The sequence below is a fragment of the Oryctolagus cuniculus genome, chromosome 12 (genome assembly GCF_964237555.1).
Source record: "Oryctolagus cuniculus chromosome 12, mOryCun1.1, whole genome shotgun sequence".
NCBI classification, from domain to species: domain Eukaryota; kingdom Metazoa; phylum Chordata; class Mammalia; order Lagomorpha; family Leporidae; genus Oryctolagus; species Oryctolagus cuniculus.
This window is the reverse complement of record NC_091443.1, coordinates 114779921-114802847: the sequence shown is the minus strand read 5'-3', so window position 1 is coordinate 114802847 and position 22927 is coordinate 114779921. Positions and strand designations below refer to the sequence as shown.

The window sequence follows — 22927 nt, the reverse complement described above, 5'->3', positions numbered from 1 at the left end:
TTTTTTTTGTGCTTGGTGAATTAGAGGGTGGTGTAAAATACTTTGAAAAGAACCACAAATAAAAGACACAAGTAAAAATTGTATTCTCAAATCTAGATGTTAAACTGTGCCGTGTACACCTGTGCTGAGAGTTACATTGAAATCCTTGTCATGGGTTACTTGAGAGAAGCTGTCCAGGAATAAAGCAGCAGGGGATTTTCCTGAGGGAAACAGCGTGTGTGAGGGAACTGGGATTTGGGACTCAGCAGCAGTGGCTGTCACTTCTTGAAATTTTGTACAAGAAAGGAAGAACAGCAGCTGACCCTCGAGATCTGGGGTGGGAAGGAAGGGAAGGAGGGATGGAAACAAAAGCAAACGCCCTCTGGTTCCCAGCCTGTCTCCACCCACCCCGTACTGAAGTCCTAGGAGAGGGCCAGTAAGTCTATCTAGGAATGCCCTGGCCTGGACTCCATTTCCCAGAGTCACCTGGTGCTCTAACGTTTTCCGTGCTCTGAGCGCCTGTGCGTGTGCATGTGGGAGAACGTACGCATGCGCGTGCCTTTCCCTGTGGCCCGGGGGTTGAGAACAGAGGAAGTTCATTTACTGATCAGAGTGTGCCCTGAGAGGCCGCACCGCTCCTTCTCCCACATTCCCTGGGGAGTCTTGCTCTGCAAGTGCAATTGCAGGCGGTTCGGGAGCACACACCCCAGACCTGCCGCCCGCTGCTTCTGTGCCTCTGCATCCCACCGTGGGCCCCAAGTTCCAGCGACTTCTCCTGTCCCACACTTTCCGCTTTGCTCTCCAGGTGTCCTGAAGAAAGGGGACGTGCTCCCGAGAGTTTCCACGGCAAGTATGGAGAACAGGAAGGGGCATCTATGCGTGTGTGGGAGAGGGTGGGTGCGATGGCGGGTAGCGGCTCCCAGACATTGATCACTTGGTTCTCAGTGATCCTGGGAGCGTCTCTGGCAGAGTCAAGGCTGGAACCCAGGTGTTGTGTCTCCCACCGCTGCTTCCCAGTCTCCCGATGCACGGCCAGTCCCACGGGCTGCCTCACTCAAATTCTCCTTACAGTACACTGGACGAGGAACGGCACAAGCAGGGCAGTTGAGAGCATGGCAAAGGAAGGAGTCCCATTCCCTAGATTTAAATTAGCCCAGTTCTCATTTAGGGTGGGTCAGAGAATGCCTTCTGGCTGGGCTTCCAGCAATACCCCATGGTTGTTCCAGCTGGGTGGGGCCCAGTGGCCCTCAGCTGGGAGCCTGAGGCAGCAGAGAGGTGGAGATGGAAGATCAGAGTAGGATCTGGCTCCTGGCCCCCAGGCTGGACCCTGTGGACACATCTGACAGCCAGGGCGCTATGTGTTTGGCTGTATTTCCCAGCGGCAATGTGAAGCTTGCGCAGTAGCTTAGTAGATTGATCTCTCCTCCGTGTTTAATTAACAGACTCTTTTTCAATCTGGAGCTTGAGGCCATGGAAATGTAGCTGATTTATTTTCCTGCTTTTCGATTTCTGTCTTCAACCCTTTTTTCTTATGTTATTAGGGATGTCAACTATTATTACCTGCTGCTAATCCCTTTGCAAAGTGAGAAGTGAACTGAAATTAATGCAAGTCTACCGTGTGAGTTAATAATGAGCTACTTTAATATGGATTTTCATAAAATGGAGAGCTATGAAGACATAAATACAGAAAAGTAGCAATTTTTCTCTTCTAGTTCTTTAAAGTGACTCAATGCTCCACCAAGCTGATTATCTTACAGTCCATATGGTTTTAATTAAGAGGGTCAGTTACTTTTTAATTTATTTATTTATTTATTTGAAAGGCAGAGTTACAGAGAGGCAAAGGCACAGAGAGATAGAGAGGTCTCCCATCTGCTGGTTCACTCCCTAGATGGTCACAATGGCCAGAAGTGCATGGAAGTCAGGAGCCAGGAAATTCTTCCAAGTCTCCCACACAGATGCAGGGGACCAAGCATTTGGGCCATCTTCCACTGTTTCCCCAGGCCATAGCAGAGAGCTGGATCAGAAAGTGGAGCAGCCAGGTCTCGAACCAGCACCCTTATGGTTTTACCTGCTCAGCCACAACACCAGCTTCAAATTACTTTTCTTATTCTGAGTTCTGTGTTTAACCCCATGCCATTTTCAACATGGGAGGATATTAATGACAGATTTTCATAATGACTGTGGTCTATGGAAGCCTTTATACAAGGTGTTAATGTGAGGAGGGGTAAGGAAGAAAAGAGAAAATATGCTCCCCTCCCCCCACAGAGATAGTATACTATACTTTTACTATACACAGTATAGTAAAAGATGTGGCTTTGGGCTGGCACTGTGACTCAGTATGTTAATCCTCTGCCTGTGGTGCCAGCATCCCATATGGGCACCCGTTTGAGTCCCAGCTGCTCCTCCTCTGATCCATCTCTCTGCTATGGCCTGGGAAGGCATGTGGGAGGTCTCCATGTGGGAGACCCAGAAGAAGCTCCTGGCTCCTGGCTTTAGATTAATGCAGTTCTTCTGGCCATTTTGGCCAACTGGGGAGTGAACCAGCAGAAGGAAGACCTTTCTGTCTGTCTCAATATCTGTATTTCTACCTCTCAAATAAATAAATAAAACATCTTTAAAAAAAAAAGAGACATGTGGCCCTAAAAACTATTGCTATAGACTAACTTTCAGTATAATGAAGCTATCACTTGATTAACTGAGTGGTTCATAGATTCTGTTAGAGTCCTGTTGTCACCAGATTATTAATCTGTGAAACTCATTTAGCATAGTAAGGTTACCTAGGAAGTAAAAATAGAAAGTGAATCCTGGATAGAGGTTGTTAGGGTAACAACATCTTCCTCTGAAACCCAGTGTGTTTTTGAACTTTTCTCCCATGTACTCCCTAACACAGTGCTTGCGAGTGGACAGGCAGTTACGTGTTTCTGCTGAAAAGAGCTGCTTCACACCCAGGAAACAACTGTAAGACACTTTCTCAGCAACTATGTTGTGTGTACATTAATATGAACTTGAAAGGGCTGGCGCCGCAGCTCACTAGGCTAATCCTCCGCCTAGCGGCGCCGGCACACCGGGTTCTAGCTCGGTCGGGGTGCCGGATTCTGTCCCGGTTGCCCCTCTTCCAGGCCAGCCCTCTGCTGTGGCCAGGGAGTGCAGTGGAGGATGACCCAGGTGCTTGGGCCCTGCACCCCATGGGAGACCAGGAAAAGCACCTGGCTCCTGGCTCCTGCCATCGGATCAGTGTGGTGCACTGGCCACAGTGCGCCAGCCACAGCAGCCATTGGAGGGTGAACCAACGGCAAAGGAAGACCTTTCTCTCTGTCTCTCTCTCTCACTGTCCACTCTGCCTGTCAAAAAAAAAAAAAAAATGAACTTGAAAACAGCCAAGAACAGGATTCCTGGACTATTCAGGCTAACTCACTGTCCTTGGCACATCATTCCCTGCTCTGTTATAAGTTTCTGGCAAGTTCTTTAAAATTTTTAGGAGAGATATGTTTCACACAAGAGACATAATCTGGTAATGTAGCAGTGATGTCTTTAAGGAAAGGTGGCATATGAGGAAGCAGTCTGATGGTGTCCATTCATTTTCCCATTTTTTTTTCTGACAGGCAGAGTTAGACAGTGAGAGAGAGAGACAGACAGAAAGGTCTTCCTTCCATTGGTTCACCCCCCAAATGGCTTCTACGGCTGGCACGCTGCACTGATCCAAAGCCGGGAGCCAGGTGCTTCTCCTGGTCTCCCATACGGGTGCAGGGCCCAAGCACTTGGGCATCCTCCACTGCCTTCCTGGGCCACAGCAGAAAGCTGGACTGGAAGAGGAGCAACTGGGACAGGAGTGGCGCCCCAAATGGGACTAGAACCTGGAGTACCGGCACCACAGGCAGAGGATTAGCCTAGTGAGCCATGGCTCCAGCCCATTCATCTCCCCATTAATAACTTTCATTGATGTCTACCACAAGGTGGCAGAAGGCAATCATCCTTCTGAATTCCATCAAGCCAGGAGGATTCATCTACAGTTTATCTGAGCTTTCTTTGTATGAGGAAATAACCAAAATACTACATTGTATACAGTGTATTTTCTTTTAGATTAATTTTATTTACTTGAAAGGCAGATTTACAGAGAGATTGAGAGAGAGGTCTTCCATCTGTTGGTTCACTCCTCAAATGGCCACAATGACTTGGGCTGAGCCAGGTGAACCCAGGAGCTTGGAGCTTCTTCTGGTTCTCACACTTGATTTCAGGGGCCCAAACACTTGGGCCATCATCCTCTGCTTTCCCAGGTGAATTAGTAGGGAGCTATATTGGAAATGGAGCAGCCACGTCTTGAACCAGTGCCCATGTGGGGTGCTGGCACTGCCAGGGTCTGCTTAACTTACTATACCAGTCCCATGTGCATTTTTTCAATGGGGGAGGGGTTAATTTTTTTCTAATAGGACTCTCAAAATAAAGATTATAATGTGTAGTAGATGATGATTTTGGTTATATTTTGAGTTTCCTTAAATTTCTATATTTTTGAAGTTAATGAGTACTAGTAGTTATTTTTTTAAAAAGATTTATTTATTTTACTTGAAAGTCAGAGTTACAGAGAGGAGAGGCAGAGAGAGAGAAGTCTTCATCTGCTGGTTCACTCCCCAGTTGGCTTCAGTGGTCGGAGCTGTGCCGATCCAAAGCCAGGAGCCAGGAGCTTCTTCTGTGTAGTAGTTATGTTATGTTATCCTTGCTTTGGATAAACAAACTCTCTCCCATCCCTCAGTTAAAATGCTTTTTAAAATAGGTTTATTTTGAGGGCTGGCATTGTGGCATGGCAGGTGAGGCTGCCACCTACAGTGCTGCCATCTCATATGGGTGCTTGTTTGAGATCCAGCTTTCTGCCATGGCCTGGGAAAGCAGTGAAAGATGGCCCAAGTTCTTGGGTTCTGCACCCGCATGGGAGACCTGACAGAAGCTTCTGGCTCCTGGCTTCGAGTAAATCCAGCTCTGGCCATTGCAGCCATTTTCAGAGTGAATCAGTGCATGGAAGACTTTTCTCTGTGCCCTGACTCTCTGTAACTCTGCCTTTTAAATAAATAAATAAATTTTTACATGCTTCACCATGGAGCTGGCCCTAAGACCTAACAGGTTTTCTGGGTGCTTATCCTGGGGTTGGTTCACTTTGAGCACTAAGCACAGTTATTCTGTGTGACTGAATATTTCATGTTCCTTCTTATGGAAAAGTTTTTCTCATGTTCTGAGTGATTGGGCTACATATGCCTGTAGTGGAAACTAAAACTTAATTTGGCATTTGAACACCCAGAGTGCTGATTCCTGTAATCTTCTGAATTTAATCAAAAAATATGTTTTGAAACGTTTGGTTTATGGGTAGGCAGGGCAGTTTTCCTGGATCCCTGTGAGAATTGATGAACTGATGGTGTGTTTCTACCCCACGTTATATTCTGAAATTACTTCCTTTTATTTTCTTAAAATAACTGTATTTGAAATTTGCTCCTGCCTTCTGAAATGTTTGTGCTTCTGTCCTCTTTGTAACCATGGACATGAGTAGACCTTTTCCTTCCCTTTATGATGCTACAAGAGCAATGGGACATTGTAGCTCTCTCCCCTGGCAGCACATCTCCCTCAGTACATCTCTTTGAGTTAGACCCTGGGTTAACTTGGCTGCACAAAAGGCATATACCTAAACCCAGTGTACCTAATGAATGAAAGTCATCATAAAGTCAATATGCCTTGTAAACCTCTCATCTCTTGTTTTGAAATGTGTTTTGAATGTGTCTTTTATGTCAGTGTCTGTAAGCCAGAGATTTCCCACTTAAGGCAGAAGGCTGCTGAGGGACAGCACAACTGTAGCTTTGCTCTGTTACTTTACTGTGGACACTCTCTCACCCTTTCTCTTTATTTTATTAAGATTTAAGATTTTCATTTTAAAGGCAGAGTTACAGAGAAAGAGGCAGAGACAGAAAGATGGGGATCTTGCATCTGCTGGTTCACTCAAGAGACTGCAATGAATAATGCTGGCCCAGGCTGGAGGTCCAACCCAGTGTCCCATGTTGGTGCAAGGACCCAAGTACTTGTGCCATCTTTTTCTGCTTCCCCAGTTGTGTTAGCAGGGAGCTGGATCAGAAGTGGAACAGCTGTGATTCAAACTGGCACTCATGGGGCTGGCATTGTGGCACAATGGGGAAAGCCACCACCTGCAATGCCAGCTTCCCAGATGAGCAGTAGTTCATGTCTCAGTTGCTCCACTTCTAAACTAGCTCCCTGCTGATGGCCTGAGAAAAGCAGCAGAGGATGACTCAAGCGTTTGGGCCATTGTAACCCATGTGTGAGACCCAGATGAAGTGCCTGGCTCCTGGTTTCTGTGTGGTTCAGCCCTGGCCATTGCAGCCATGTCAGATGGCAGATCTCTCTCTTTTTTAGCATTTATTTATTTGCAAGGCAGAGATAGAGAAAGGAAGAGAATGAGAAAGAGATTTTCCATCTGCTCGTCTACTCCCTAGATGGCTACAATGACCAGAACTGGGCCAGGCCCAAGCCAGGCACCAAGAGCTTCATTCAGGTCTCCCACTTGGGTGGCAAGGACCCAGGTATTGGGCCATCTTCTACTTTTCCAGGGCCATTGGAAGAGAGCTGGATCAGAAGTGGAGCAACCAGGACATGAACTGGTGCCTATACCAGATGCCAGCACTGTAGGCAGCAGCTTTACCTGCTAATCCACAATGCCATCCCATCTGACTCTCCCTCCTCTCTATAACTCTGACATTTTTTTAAGATTTATTTTATTTATTTGACAGAGTTACTGATAGAGATAGAGACCGATAGAGAGGTCTTCAGTCTGCTGGATCACTCCCCAAATGGCCGCAGTGGCCAGATCTGAGCTGATCTGAAGCCAGGAGCCAGTAGCTCCTTCCAGATCTCCATGTGGATATATGGCCAAGGACTTGGGCCATACTGTGCCACTTTCCCAAGCACATTAGCAGGCAGCTGGATTGGAAGTGGAGCAGCCAAGACCTGAACCAGGGACCATATGGAATGCAGCCCAGGGCCTCAATCAGCTGTGCCACAGCACTGGTCCCCAAAACTCTGACTTTCAAATAAATCAATCTTTTTTAAAGGGTGGACACACATATTGGATCCCAGCATTTTATTTTGTGGTGGCTTAATCCACTGTGCCACAAAGCCAGCCCCACCCTTTATCCTTCTGATGACTGTGTGTCAAGATCTTGGTGATATCTGCTGAACAACTGTTGGTATTAGGTTAAACTCTTCTGTTTTATTTTGGTTCTCATTTGTTGAGTTTATTTTGGCTGCCACTTTTGGGTAGCAAGCTGTGATGTCATCAGTGGCTAAAGCTGCCATGTGTTAGGCTGGCATGGATTCTACTATTCCATTTCTTCAAATAGAAGTGGAAAATGAAATCCAGTGTCCCTCTCTCCCATCCCTCATTTAAAATGCTTTTTAAAATAGGCTTATTTTGAGGACTGGCATTGTGGCATGGCAGGTGAGGCTGCCACCTACAGTGCTGCCATCAAGCTTCCTTTCTTCTCAAGTAACTGACCCAACTGGTCTCTGTGTTTCTCATTTTAGCCCTAAACTATACCAGATTCCTAGAGCAGAAGGAAGCTTATTTTTCAAGGCAGAATTCATAGATGTGGTTGTCCATTCACCTCTGAGAATTAAAGCCATCACTCTGCTTTTTGACTGGTTTTCAGTCTGTGGTGGTGCCCTCTCTCACAGGAAGACAGATTCCTCACATAAGAATACACCTAGGTGGAGAAAACTTTATGGAGTGGGTTTTCCAAAGTGAAATGGAATTCTGGCCTGGACATCCTTGAGATCATGATCAGCAGAGTGGGGAAATTCTTAGCTATGTCCATTCACATCCTTTCCTTTTTGTTCAATGTATTCCTCCCTTGCATAGTGCTCTGTGCTCTCCTTCTGTTGCACACACATAAGGTGTGTCTGTGAGGCTGTTTGTGTACTGCTGCAGTATCTGGAGTTGCCTTTGTCTCCCTCTCTAATCAGAAACTCAGATGCAGAGTGAGGAGGGGACTGCCAGCTGGCCACACAGGGTTTGGGCCCCTTGCTCCTTTACTTTTCTTCAGTGCAGGAGCAGCCTTGAACAGAGTTGCACTGGGTAGTATTATTTCTTTTAGATTTGAGTGCTTGGACAGCAAAAGAAATAAATGTATTTTGCTTATAGAAAAGATTGAGGAGGCACTACATAAAGTCAGCAGCAACTTTCATGTCTCCTGTTACATGTCAAGATGAGTCAGAATATTTAGGGCCATTTGTTAAATTTAAAAAAAAAATAAAAATATTTATTTATTTTTTGACAGGCAGAGTGGACAGTGAGAAAGAGAGACAGAGAAAAAGGTCTTCCTTTTTCCATTGGTTCACACCACAATGGCTCCTGTAGCCAGAGCACCGTGCTAATCCAAAGCCAGGAGCCAGGTGCTTCTCCTGGTCTCCCATACGAGTGCAGGGCCCAAGCACTTGGGCCATCCTCCACTGCACTCCTGGGCCACAGCAGAGAGCTGGACTGGAAGAGGAGCAACCAGGACAGAATCTGGTGCCCCGACCAGGGCTAGAACCTGGGGTGCCAGCACCGCAGGCAGAGGATTAGCCTGTTGAGCCACGGCGCCAGCCAATATTTATTTGAAAGGCAGAGTTACAAAGAGAGAGAGAGAGAGATATAAATCATTTATCCACTGTTTCACACCCCTAATGGCCACAGCAGCTGGGGTTGGAACTGGATTAAAGTCAGGAGCCAGTATCTTCTTCTTTTTTTTTTTTTTTAACTTTTATTTAATGAATATAAATTTCCAAAGTACAGCTTATGGATTACAATGGCTTCCCCCCCATAACATCCCTCCCACCCAGGAGCCAGTATCTTCTTCCACATTTCCCATGTGGGAGTAGGAGCACAAGCACCATTCTTTGCAGCTTTCCTAGGCAGATGAAGGAGCTGGATCAGAAGTAGAGCTGCTGTGGCCCGGGAATACAGTGGAGGATGGCCCAAGTCCTTAGGCCCTGCACCCGCATGGGAGACCAGGAGAAGCACTTGGCTCCTGGCTTCAGATCAGCATGGTGCACTGGCTGCAGTGACTATTGGGGGGTGAACCAACTGAAAAGGAAGACCTTTCTCTCTGTCTCTCTCTGTCTACTCTGCCTGTTTAAAAAAAAAAAAAAAGAAAAGAAGTAGAGCAGGTGGGACATGAATTCATGCACAATATAGAATACCAGCATCACAGGCAACAGCTTTCCCACTATGCTATACCACCTTTTTTAAAATTTTTATTTATTTTATTTTATTTGAGTTACAGAGATGCAGAAGCAGAGAGAGAGGAAGAAAGGTCTTCCATCTTCTGGTTTACTTCCCAGATGGCTGCAATGGCTGGAGCTACCCTGAACTGAAGCCAAGAGCTGGGAGCCTCTTCCAGTTATCCCACATGTGTGCACGGGCCCAAGGACTTGGTTCATCTTCTACTGCTTCCCCAGTAGAAGAGAGCTGGATCAGAAATGGAGCAGCAGAGACTCAAAGCAGCACCCATAAGGGATGTCAGCAATGCAGGCAGCAGCTTTTCCTGCTAGGGCACAGTACCAGCCCCTCTATTGTCTGTTTTATGGAAATATATATTTATGGGATATTAGAAGGCCATTCAGGCACTCCCTACAAAACATTTTGAAATAATGATTGATAGCCTGCAAGACTGTTTCCAAAGGGAGAGAGCTGCAGGGACAGACAGGCAGTGATATTGAAAGGGTATGAGGAACAAAAGAAGATGGGAAGGTCAGAAGAAATCTTGAAAAGTATTCCAAAGGATAAAATAATAGGATACAGGTCATTTGTGCAGATTGCCAAAATTAACCACTTCTATTTTAAGGTTTTCCTTTTTTATTTAAATTAGAGATAATTTCTAACATAGTTTGTGATATACTTGACTAACTTTTCAGTTTTTTTCTTACAGATAAGATGTGCTTATAAGATGTAGAGGGGCTGGTACCTATATGGGCCGCAGTTCTAGCCTCAGCTGCTCCTCTTCTGATCTGGCTCTCAGCTATGGCCTGGGAAAACAGTAGAAGATGGCTCAAGTGCTTAGGCCCTTGTACCCAAGGGGGGACAGAAAAGAAGCTCTTGGCTTCAGATCAGTGCAGCTCCATCTGTTATAGCCATTTGGGGAGTGAACCAGCAGATAGAAGACCTTTATTTCTGTCTCTTCCTCTCACTGTCTATAATTTGACCTCTCAAATAAATAAATAAAATCTTAAAAAATAAAATATAGAGAAGCACTGTAATTAAATGCAATAGTACACTCCTAAATATGCAGTTAACATTAATTTTCTTTTTACATTTATTTAATGAATATAAATTTCCAAAGTACAGCTTCTGGATTGCATGGCTTCTCCCCCATAACTTCCCTCCCAACTGCAACCCTCCCCTCTCCCGCTCCCTCTCCCCTTCCATTCACATCAAGATTCATTGTCAATTATCTTTATATACAGAAGATCAATTTAGTATATTTGAAGTAAAGATTTCAACAGTTTGCACCCACACAGAAACACAAAGTAAAAAATACTGTTTGAGTACTAGTTATAGCATTAAATCACAATGTACAGCACATTAAAGACAGAGATCCTACATGAGGAGTAAGTGCACAGTGACTCCTGTTATTGCCTTAACAAATTGACACTCTTGTTTATGGCATCAGTAATCACCCTAGGATCTATTCATGAGTTGTCAAGGCTATGGAAGCATTTTGAGTTGGCCAACTCTGATCATATTTAGACAAGGTAGTAGTCAAAGTGGAAGTTCTCTCCTCCCTTCACAGAAAGGTAGCTACTTCTTTGATGACCTGTTCTTTCCATTGGGATCTCACTCTCAGAGATCTTTTGTTTAGGTCCTCTTTTTTATTTATTTATTTTTTTTGCCAGAGTGTCTTGGCTTTCCATGCCTGAAATACTCTCATGGGCTTTTTAGCCAGATCCAAATGCCTTAAGGGCTGATTCTGAGGCCAGAGTGCTGTTTAGGACATCTGCCATTCTATGAGTCAGCTGTGTATCCTGCTTCTCATGTTGAATCATTCTTTCCCTTTTTTTTTATTCTATTGGTTAGTATTTTCAGACACTAGTCTTGTTTATGCTATCCCTTTGACTCGTAGTCCTATCAGTGTGATCAATTTTGAACAGCAATTGATCACTTGGACTAGTGATATGGCATTGGTATAGGCCACCTTGATTGGATTGAATTAGAATTCCCTGGCACATTTCTAACTCTACCATTTGGGGCAAGTCCAATTGAGCATGTCCCAAATTGTACATCTCTTCCCTCTCTTATTCCCACTCTTATATTTAACAGGGATCACTTTTCAGTTAAGTTTCAACACTTAAGAATAACTGTGTATTAATTACAGAATTCAACCAAAGTATTAAGTAGAACAACCAAAAATACTAAAAGGGATAAAGTATTAAATTGTACATCAACAGTCAGGGCAAAGGCTGATCAAGTCCCAGTTTCTCATAGTGTCCATTTCACTTCAACAGGTTTCCTTTTTGGTGCTTGGTTAGTTGTCACCGATCAGGGAGAACCTATGGTATTTGTCCCTTTGGGACTGGCTTATTTCACTCAGCATGATGTGTTCCAGATTCCTCCATTTTGTTGCAAATGATCAGATTTCATTGGTATTGACTGCTGTATAGTATTCTATAGAGTACATATCCCATAATTTCTTTATCCAGTCTACTGTTGATGGGCATTTGAGTTGGTTCCAGGTCTTAGCTATTGTGAATTGAGCTGCAATAAACATTATGGTGTAGACATCTTTATTATTTGCCAATTTAATTTCCTTTGGGTAAATTCCAAGGAGTGGGATGGCTGGGTTGAATGGTAGGGTTATAGTCAGGTTTCTGAGGAATCTCCAGACTGACTTCCATAGTGGCTTGACCAGTTTGCATTCCCACCAACAGTGGGTTAGTGTCCCTTTTTCCCCACATCCTGGCCAGCATCTATTTTTGGTAGATTTCTGAATGTGAGCCATTCTAACTGGGGTGAGGTGAAACCTCATTGTGGTTTTGATGTGCATTTCCCTGATTGCTAGTGATCTTGAACATTTTTTCATGTGCCTGTTGGCCATTTGGATTTCCTCTTTTGAAAAATGTCTATTGAGGTCCTTGGCCCATCTCCTAAGTGTGTTGTTTGTTTTGTTGTTGTGGAGTTTCTTGATTTCTTTGTAGATTCTGGTTATTAACCCTTTATCTGTTGCATAATTTACAAATATCTTTTCCCATTCTGTCGGTTGCCTCTTCACTTTCCTTACTGTTAATTTTGCAGTACAGAAACTTCTCAATTTGATGTAATCCCAATTGTTAATTTTGGCTTCGACTGCCTGTGTCTCCAGGGCATTTTCCAAGAAGTCTTTGCCAGTGTCAGTATCTTACAGGGTTTCTCCAATGTTCTCTAATAATTTGATGGTGTCAGGTCATAGATTTAGGTCTTTAATCCATGTTGAGTGGATTTTTGTGTAAGGTGAAAGGTAGGGGTCTTGCTTCATGATTCTGCACGTGGAAATCCAGTTTTCCCAGCACCATTTATTGAATAGACTGTCCTTGCTCCAGGAATTGGTTTTAGATCCTTGACCAAATATAAGTTGGCTGTAGATGTTTGGGTTGATTTCAGATGTTTCAATTCTGTTCCATTGGTCTATCCATCTGTTTCTGTACCAGTACCATGCTGTTTTGATTACAACTGCCCTGTAGTATGTCCTGAAATCTGATATTGTGATGCCTATGGCTTTGTTTTTGTTGTACAAGATTGCTTTAGCGATTCGAGGTCTCCTGTGTCTCCATATGAATTTCAGCATCATTTTTTCTAGATCTGAGAAGAATGTCTTTGGTATTTTGATTGGTATTGCATTGAATCTGTAAATTGCTTTTGGGAGAATGGACATTTTGATGATGTTGATTCTTCCAATCCATGAGCATGGAAGATTTTTCCATTTCTTAGTATCCTCTTTTATTTCTTTCTTTAAGATTTTGTAATTCTCATTGCTTTAAATTTTTGTTGAGAAAGGGATGAGCTTGGCTTTATGTGTGTCTTGCTTAGAGCAGAATTTTTATGACTGTATTTGAGATAATTAAAAATAAGTTTCATAGTTGAAACATTGACCATTTTTACTGCTGCAGCCTCCCCCTCACTCTGTATCTGCAGATAGTCCACATGAAGGTACACAGAAAGAGAGGCCTGCATATCTGGAGTAATGCAAATATGCCCTTTGCTGAAACCAGTGGATCAATCCACTGGAGTTCTTTGTGATTCAGTTTGCATTTTTCTGTAGAGTGAAATATAGTGACTTGGGTAAAGTATCTTGTCTTACAGTAGATGATTCCAGTTGGCTTTCTTATCCATCTACCTGGATCACAGGTGATTCCCAAGACAGGTGTTGGGCTCTATGGAAAAAAAAAAAAAGTAGCCTCTTCAGAGTTGATGTATTTCTCCTGGAAAATTGGAGAAATGTTTTGTAAGAAGCAGTTCATGGAGGATGTATATTTCCCTAGAAATGAGATTGAAGTAATTCCCTTTACTTGCCCCTCCCTGAGCTAGCTCCTGAGGCTGATTGATCAGGGCAAGAATGCTAATATTTATAGGCCAACTATGAATGATCCATGTTTGTCTTACACATGAGATGTCTACAGATCTGTTTCTCAAGGCCTTTAAGATAAAATAAGAAAATTTTGCAACAAAAGAGAAGGTTTTCATTGCCTGTTGCCTTGGTCTAGGATCTGTGCATTTATTACCCACTTAGTTCTCTGCCTCCTATTGTGAGCACCTCCTAATGGTACTTTTTTGGCCATTCCTGTGTCCAGATTCCTTAATGGGTGGCAGTCTTTGACCAGACTTCCAGTCTGATAACTCAGCCCAAATTGGAGTTGACTAGTTTGTGTAGCCACTTCAGGATTAAGGTGGTCCAAAACTGCCAGTGCCCAATGACTGGGCTGCCTTTAGGCTCACTCAAGAGATAAGACTCTGGGCACAGGTCCCAAATGGCTTTGCTTGGTCCTCTTCCCTTGATCTCCCTGGTGACCAGGCTGATTCTCAGGTAGGCAGGGAACTTGTTGGCTCACAGAAGTCTCCAGATTTCTGTTTTGCATTCACCTGCAAAATATTTGAAAGTTTTCTCTTGGATCTCTAAAGTCCTGAGTAGAGAGTTTTATTTTGTATTGAGATGTGTCTTTATAAAGACAGGTGTCACTGAAGACTGTGTATCCTCAGAATTAACTGAACTCTCCCAGGCCTGCATGGAGTTCCAGGTTCCTGGCTTCAGGCTGAACATTGCCTGCTGTTGTGAGCATTTGGGGATGTACCAGAAAGTGGAAATCTCTCTCCCTCTCCCTCTCCCTCTCCCCCTGCCTTTCAAATAAAATGAAAAACAGATAAAAATTGGGAAAAAAATGTGTTTTGCCTTGTGTCCTAAAGAAAAAGTAATTACTGTTGTTATAGGTAGAACTCACTTGTACACTTCACAAATACTCACCAATCTCAGGTTAATGGCTTGGTGATCACTGCTGGCTGTGCTGCCTACTCAGCTCCCATTCTGTAATGCATCCCCTTCTTCATCTGCAGTTCACTTTGGGTGCTCATAAAACACCAAACTGCCTCCTGACTTTGCATCCCTATGTTCTTTATACATAGCTTGGCCATAATCTCATTTTCTTTAGCAGCATGCTAATTTATATGAGTGCTTCACAGGCAAAGAATAATGGGGACATTGATTTTCCCTGAGCTTTTGCCCTAAGTGGTTTATTTTATGCAATTGATTCTGGGTGATGTGTAGAACTTTGCTGGATTAGAAGTTGTGGTGTAGAATTTGATATTAGAGAAGTAAGTCTGTCACTGCCACTTGCACTGTGCCCCACCCTGCAACCTATGCCTGCCTTTGGATTCTGTTTTTATAGAGTGTTGGAATGAGGCAGTAGTGATTCAATAAAGGAATAAATTTTCAATTGTTAAACATTTCTATTTTTATTAATACAAAGAGATCAGATTGCATAAGAATGTAATTCCATAAGAACATAACCATACTTCTCTATTTCCTCCTCCTTTCTTCCTTTCTCTTTTTAAGGAGTTAATAAGCTGGCTTTTTTTCCCTAACCTAGTCTTTACCCCTTCATCTCCAGCCTTCCTATTTGTTCCTACTTTACAATCTAGTACTTTAAGCTTTTTCCCCCTTCTTTCATGCATGTTTTTGCCTACTCCTACCCCAATTCCAAAGAAGGAAAAATGAATAAAAATCATGACATATTGATTCGAAGACAGGAATCCTATCCAGAAATACAGAAAAAAAGTTACCTCCTTTTCTTTTTATTAATAATTTATTTACTGATTTACCTTTCTGGAAGAGGCAGCTAGAAGTTCTCTGAGATCTGTCCTCAGAATGTGAGGAGAGCCAGAGACATTGGATAGACTCTTTACAGTCTGTTTGTTTTACTGTGAGAGATATTGTTCCACTTGCCTGTGGCAGAAAAAAATGAAATTTCAATGATTTTTTTCTGTATTACTAATTTTTATGATGAGTCTCTTCATTATCAATGGATAGAGACCTGTCAAATTTGCAATGAGCAAAAAATTTCACAGACACAACTGCTTCCAGAGGAGGTGCATGCCCCTCCATTCCCACGTGGCCTTCTCTGAGATCTCCAGGTGGCTTCTGTTGGTCTCCTGAAAGCAAAGAGAAGATTCAACCACAGAAAATGTTCACTATGACTGTGGTGTTGTTTCTTGGAAGTTCCTGTCCAAAAAGTAATCATTTAAGAACACCAGGGGCATTTTATTAGTTTCACAGGATTCTTGTCTTCCTGGATTCAGTGAAGAGGAAAAATAACCAAAGTTGAAGCATGATTCTAGGCAAAGCACAATTATTTATCTGCATAACAAAAATCCTCATATTTTTTTCTGCACATTGTTAGTCTTACATGGATTAGAAAGAAAAAGTACTATTTAATGTCTTAGAACTCTCTAATGTTAAAAAGTACAAGAATTAAAAATTGATATTTTGGGCTCTTATAAAGCTCCAAAAGCATTAACATTGTGCATTTCTGGGTGATTTGAAAATTCTAAATTTGAAATCAATTGCATTGACTGGCTTTGCAGAGTAGGAAGAAAACAATTGGCTTATTAATTATTTATATAGAGAGACTGTAAAAGAAGCTATTCATTGGTACCAATTGTCTATGATAAGCTTTAATGTTTATGAAACCATGATTCATTTTATTTTATGAGCTATGTCCACTTGAAGTTGTGAAAGAAAACATGCAATAGTGGTTGCAATTCACTTTAAAAGATTTTTTGAAAGACTTTATTTATTGATTTGAGAGGTAGAGTTATAGACAGTGAGAGGTAGGACAGAGAGAAAGGTTTTCCGTCCATTGGTTCACTCCCCAAATGGCTGCAACAGCCAGAGCTGCTCAATCCAAAGCCAGGAGCCAGGTGCTTTTTTCCAGTCTCCCATGGGTGCAGGGGCCCAAGCACTTGGGCCATCTTATACTGCTTTTCCAGGCCATAGCAGAGAGCTGGATTGAAAGAGGTGTGGCTGGGACTGGAACTGGGGCCTATATGGGATGCCGGTGCTGCAGGTGGAGGATTAACCTACTGCACCATGGCACCAGCCCCACAATTCTCTTGAAAACAGAAACATTTATTCCTGAGTCTTTTGATGAGTCAGGCCAATGAAGTCCTGACAGGGCACATATGTCTCTAGCATTAGAGGAGTGCTCATCATTCTCATACTGTGTTCTGTTGCTGTTCAGCCTGTGACAATGAGACACGTAAAGGAAAAACCAGAAATTCAGCATGTGGTTACCCCACAAGGAATCTTGTGAAGAAATTTTCTAGCCAGGTGTTTTTAAGTTGCTAAATATTCTCCTAATTTACTTAAAGACTATTAACTTAGTACCACAATTTTTGTTACAATACGGTGATTGCAGATAAGGAATTATCTTCTAGATAAAACTAGAAGTTTTACTTTGTAACAATCACAGACTAGCAGAAGTCATAAACCATTAACCCTCATTTTTCTAAAATAGGAGGTTGTAATTAATATGAGTATATAAAGAATATATTTTTTAAGATTTTATTTAGTTGAGAGGTAGAATTAGACAGAGAGAAAGGTCTTCCTTCTGTTGATTAACTCCCCAGATGGCTGCAATGGCCAGAGCTGCACGGATCTAAAGCCAGGAGCCAGCTGCTTCTTCCTGGTCTCCCATGCGGGAGCAGGGGCCCAAGCACTTGGGCCATCTTCCACTGCTTTCCCAGGCCATAGCAGAGAGCTGGACTGGAAGAGGGGCAGCCAGGACTAGAACTGGTACTCATACTGGATGCTGGCACCACAGGCAGAGGATTTACCTGCTGCGCAGCAGCACCAGCCCCAACTACATGAAGAATTTAGAACAGAAAATCTACCAACCTCATGGAGTTTATCTCCCTTTCAAAACTTTTAATAACCTTTGGGATGGAAAATGCTAATTTAAAGTACTGTACTTAAATTCACACAAACAAAAGATGTTTTAGGATGTTTTTACTTCATTATTAAGTTAGATACTATTATTAAGTTAGATACTATTAGGAAATTCTAGATTATTTTGTGGGTAAATTGTAATTTCTTTTCACAAGTGTATTTGATTAGAAACACAAGCTTTTATAATCAATTATTTGTTTAAAACATTTGCTTATGTATGTTTTGTATTAAAATAACAGCATTTTATGAAGTTTAGAAACATCTTGTTCCATACAAGCCTATACTTTTTTTAAGTTTTATTTAAAAAGAATCTTTGTATTTATTGTTTTAACACAGCAAATTCAGGTGACACCGTAAGTCCATAATTTCCCACAAAATTCATAAATTTAACAACTGAGTATCTTAAGTCTTATAAATCTTCTGAATCATTCAAAGTTATGCACTCGATGGAACATACTCCTCAGCAGCTGAGAAGAATCTTAACTTAAAAGCACCAACTCTTCAGGCATCTCTACAGACCTCTATTTTTCATTCTCTAAGACATGCAGTCAGACTGCTGATGCAGCAAATACCAATTCACCTTAAGCTTGATGGATAAGAGAAAGCATTTGGGAAACCAACATTATTAATATTAAGTCTGAAAGCACTTCTACCTCTTTACTGAATGACTTTTCCTTCTGTCAACTATAAACTCTAATGAATAAAAATTGTGTTTTGAACATAATTTTTTCAGGTTAATCTAACACTTTAGGACATTTGTATTTTATAAATCTTAAGGAAAACAAAAAGGTAATCTCTAATCTAGACAATTCTGAAATCTTTTATTAGATTTACAATTTTACTGCAAAGTAATATGATCTGTTTGTCCAAATATTATGGCTTTTAAAAAATTCTCTTCATGTATTTAAATTAATAAAGCTTATTTCCAATATATATTTGCTGTGTTTTCACTTGCTGAAACAGGGTTCAAAGGGTGTTTTTAGGATCTTGCCAACATCAGCCCTATGTGCCCATAAATTATTGGAGCCATTAAATGGACAATAAAAACTGGTTGAGGCTACTGATGAATGCTTCAAAAGGAATCTGATATTCACAGATTTTATCATCATATTCAATTCAACTGAAGTCTTTCTTAAAACTGTCCTCTTGATAGGCTGAAGATAGGGTAATGGAGTGAGTTCTTTATGCCAAAGATTCGTGGATCTGTTGTACAAAGTCTTCATTCTCTGTCAGTCATCAGTAACTTGAGGTCTTTCTGTAGATTCTGAATGGCAGTGCTTACATCTTCATATTGCAAAGCACTGCCAGCATATTTGCAGTATCTCTGAGCTCTCACAAACTCCTCAGGGGTGAGGTGGGTATCGCCTTGGGAAACCGTACTGGAAAGTGCAGGATCAATGGCTGGCATAGTCTATAGAGTAGGTTGGATGGTATTCCTTGTTACACCCATGCTATGAGGCACTTTCGCTGGTGTGTTGGCTGTGGCATGTGCACCCAGAGGAATCTGTATTCAACTATAGCTGTCTGATGGCATGCTGCCTGGGTCAACTGCTGAAGATGATGATGGCTGAGGTGTGTGGAATGGGCAGAGATGCTACTACAGCATCTTCATTTTCTTCACCATCAGTATCTTCCTCAATTGCAATAGGGCCTGCTTGAGGAGTCTCCTCATTCTTTAAGCAATTATGGATATATGTTGCCTTCCATCTTGCATACTTTCTGTGTTTCACATTTTCATCAGTGTTATGTCAAACACGGTTATGACATCTGTTAAAAGACTTGCAGTATATGTTCCTTGTCTGCATATATAAACATTTTCCAAGAATAAATCCCCAAATGGGCAGAACCAACTGCTCCTTAGGTAATAGCTTCATTATCACTCAACTGTTTCTTTTTGTTGTTGTGAAGAACCTGAGCCTGGATCAATGTGCAGCTATTTTAGACTAGGCCTCCATCTTGTAACTCGGGCATGACCGGGCCCTGAACCCTAAGCCAAAAGCTCTGGAAGAAGAAAAATAAACTCCCCTTGTGATAAACTCTCCTAGCAACAGCCAATCAGCAGATAGCAGGGAAATATCTAAAGTTCCAGGTATCTTTTCAGGTGGTTAAGGTGATTGATAACATCCCCAAACCCTGCAGTTTGGAACATACACCCTAGCAGCTCATACCCTATACTTTAGCCAATCATTTTAAAAAGCATCAACCCAGAGCCATCCAACCACCTTTACTAGTCTATTCCCACCACTGGATTTACTAAGCAATTTTAAGAGATGTTCTTTAAATTTCCCGCAGAACGAGATGATTTGCTGAATGGTGCTATAATGTATAGAATGTCTCTGAAAACCCTATATAAACCCCACAAAAGAAATGGGATGGATTCTCATCAGAAGACTGCTGTGATGATTGGAGGAGTGGACCCTAGCTCGAGCTAGAACAATAAACCTCTTTGCTTTTGTATTATTGAAGTCTCTCATTGGGATAATTGAGTCCCATCTGAGTCCAGTCTAACAGTTCTTAAGATTTATTTATTTACTTGAAAGGCAGAGTCACAGAAAGGCAGAAAGACAGAGAGAGAGTCAGCCTCTGCCATCTGCTAGTTCACTCCTCAAATGGCTGCAATGGCTGGAGCTGTGCTGATCTGAAGCCAGGAGCCAGGAGATTCTTCCAGGTCTCCCACATGGGTGCAGGGGCCCAAGGACTTGGGCCATCTTCATTATTATTTTTTTCTTTTTTGACAGGCAGAGTAGACAGTGAGAGAGAGAGAGAGAGAAAGGTCTTCCTTTTCCATTGGTTCACCCCGCAATGGCCACTGTGGCCGGCACACTACAGCCGGCACACTGTGCTGATCCAAAGCCAGGTGCTTCTCCTGGTCTCCCATGTGGGTGCAGGGCCCAAGCACTTGTGCTGTCCCCCACTGCACTCCTGGGCCACAGCAGAGAGCTGGACTGGAAGAGGAGCAACCAAGACAGAATCCAGTGCCCCAACTGGGACTAGAATGCTGGGTGCTGGCACTGCAGGCAAAGGATTAGCCTAGTGAGCTGCAGCACCAGCTGGGCCATCTTTCTACTGCTTTTCTAGGGCAGAGCAGAGAGCTGGGTCAGAAGTGGAGCAGCTGGGACTTGAACTGGAGCACATATGGGATGCCAGCACTGCAGGCCAGGGCTTTAATGTGCTGCACCACAGTACCAGCCCCCCAATTGTTTCTTAAGAGCTTCTAACTGACCCATTAATTTTGATAAAAATTTACAACACTCAGTTTTATTATGAATCTTCATTCTAGTTTGCATGGCATATAAAATGACCTCCTTGGTGAGATACATAATGATCGAACAATGGCTGCCAACCACCTCTCAGATCAGTTCTTGAGCAACTATTCAGTAACTGGCCACCACAGAGTCCTGTTTGTCATGCTCCTGACCATCAGGTGGTGCTGAATGTTCTTAATGTGTGGGGAGAGTGGGGGCAGTGGAGCAAGCTTGGCCATCTCCACTCTAGCACTCGAGCATATCACCACTTCCTCAAGCCTATACTTTTTTCAAGTACATATTCTTACATTCACAGAAAAGCAGTTTAAACCAGACTGACTATTGTAAAAATAATTCAATGGTTGTAGATGTCTGCTCATACAACATTTAAAATTGTTCAGTAAAATACTTGGTGATTTTTAAAAAATGATTTATTTATTTATTTGAATTGCAGATTTGCAGAGAAAGAGAGAGAGAGATCTCTGCTGGTTCACTCCCCAAATGACCACAATGGCCAAGGCAGGGCTAGATTGAAGCCAGGAGCCAGGAACTTCATCCAGGTCTGCCACATGGGTACAGGGATCCAAGCACATGAGCCATCATCCACTGCTTTCTCAGGCTCATTAGCAGAAAGCTGGATCAAAAGTGGAGCAGCCAGGACTCAAACCAGCACTCATATGGGATGCCAGTATTGCAGGCAGTGGCTTAACCCACTAAGCCACAGTGCCTGTCCCAAAATGATTTTTGGTTTCTGTATGATAGCCATACTAACTGGGGTGAGGAGAAATCTCACTGTGGTTCTATTAGCATTTCCCTGATGGCTAGTGATCCTGAACATTTTTTCATGTGTCTGTTGGCCATTTGAATTTCTTCCTTGGAAAAATGCTTGTTAAAACTGCCTGTTAATATAACAGGAAAAATGCCTGTTGCCCATTTCTTGAATTGGATTCTTTGTTTTGTTGTTGAGCTCATAGAGATTTTGGAGATTTTTACTAATAGTTTGTGAAGATTTTCTTGCATTCTGTCAGTTGCTTCCTTAGTTGCAGTTCAGAAGCTTCTTAGCTTGATATAATCTCCTTTGGCTATTTTTCCTTTTATTGTCTGTGCTTCATGGGGTCTTTTTCCAAAAGTCTTTGACTATGACAATGTCTTGCAGAGTTTCCCTGATATTTTCCCCTAGATTTAGATGATTGATCCAATTACAGTTAATTTTTGTACAAGTTGCAATGTGGGGATCTTGTTTCCTACTACAGTGTGAAGAACAAATTTTCCCAGCACTATTTTTGAAGATTTTCCTTTCTCCAGAGATTGCTTTAAATTTGTTTGTCACAAACTAACTGGTTTTAGATGTGCAGATTAATTTTCAGAGGTTCTATTCTGTTTCATAGGTCTACATGTCTTTTGGCATGCCAATAACAAGCTATTTTTATTATAACTGCCCTGTAGTAGATCTTGAATTCTGGAAGTGTGATGCCTCCCTCTTTGCTTTTTTTAAGATTGCCTTGGTATTTCATCCCAATTTTAACATCATTTTTTTCCTAACTCTGAGAAGAATGTTGTTGATATTTTGATTGAGATCACATTGAATCTGTAAATTGCTTTTGGGGGACTGGCACTGTGGAATAGTGAGTTGAGCCTCTGTGGCATTGGCATCTCATGGATGCCAGTTTGGGTCCCAGCTGCTCCTCTGATCCAGCTCTCTGCTCAAGGCAGAGTAAGATGGCCCAAGTGCTTGGGCTCCTGTATCCACATAGAAGATGAGGAGGAAGCTTCTAGCTCCTGGGTTCAGATTAGCCCAGCACCAGCCATTACAGCCATTTGGAGAATTAACCAGCAGTTAGAAGACATCGCTTTCTGTCTCTCCCTCTCTTTGTCTATAACTGCCACTCAAATAAATAAATGATTGTAAAAATAAAACTAAAAACAATTTATTTTGGTAGTATGGGAATTTTGATATTAGTTCTTCCAATTTATGAACATGTATTTCTTTAATGTTTTGTGATTTTTCTTGTAAAGATCTTTCACACCCTTGGCTAAATTTATTACAAGGTAATAAAAAATGTTTATGGTTATTGTGAATGGCACTGATCTGATAAGTTATTTTTCAGCAATGGCATATTTGTGTATGTAATGGTTATTGATTTTTGTGTGTTGATTTTATATCTTACAACTTTACCAAACTCTCTTATGAGTTTCAATAATCACTTG

At 42.2% G+C, this 22927-nt stretch overlaps 1 protein-coding gene and 1 pseudogene across 2 annotated transcripts in view; one reads left to right on the top strand and one right to left on the bottom strand.

Moving 5' to 3' along the window:
- Positions 1-386: 386 nt before the first annotated feature.
- The window catches only part of LOC138844775 (zinc finger protein 717-like), a 44883-nt gene continuing 22342 nt past the window's right edge, over positions 387-22927 (top strand). Inside the window, exon 1 of one of the 2 annotated variants that reach the window (XM_070054803.1) lies at positions 387-825. In XM_070054803.1, the coding sequence (XP_069910904.1) occupies positions 511-825 (315 nt within the window). In that variant the 5' untranslated portion in view covers positions 387-510. Of the gene's footprint in view, positions 830-22927 lie in introns of both variants that reach the window. The other variant, XM_070054804.1, reaches the window with a different exon arrangement.
- On the bottom strand, positions 18606-21074 carry LOC100358064 (vacuolar protein sorting-associated protein VTA1 homolog; annotated as a pseudogene).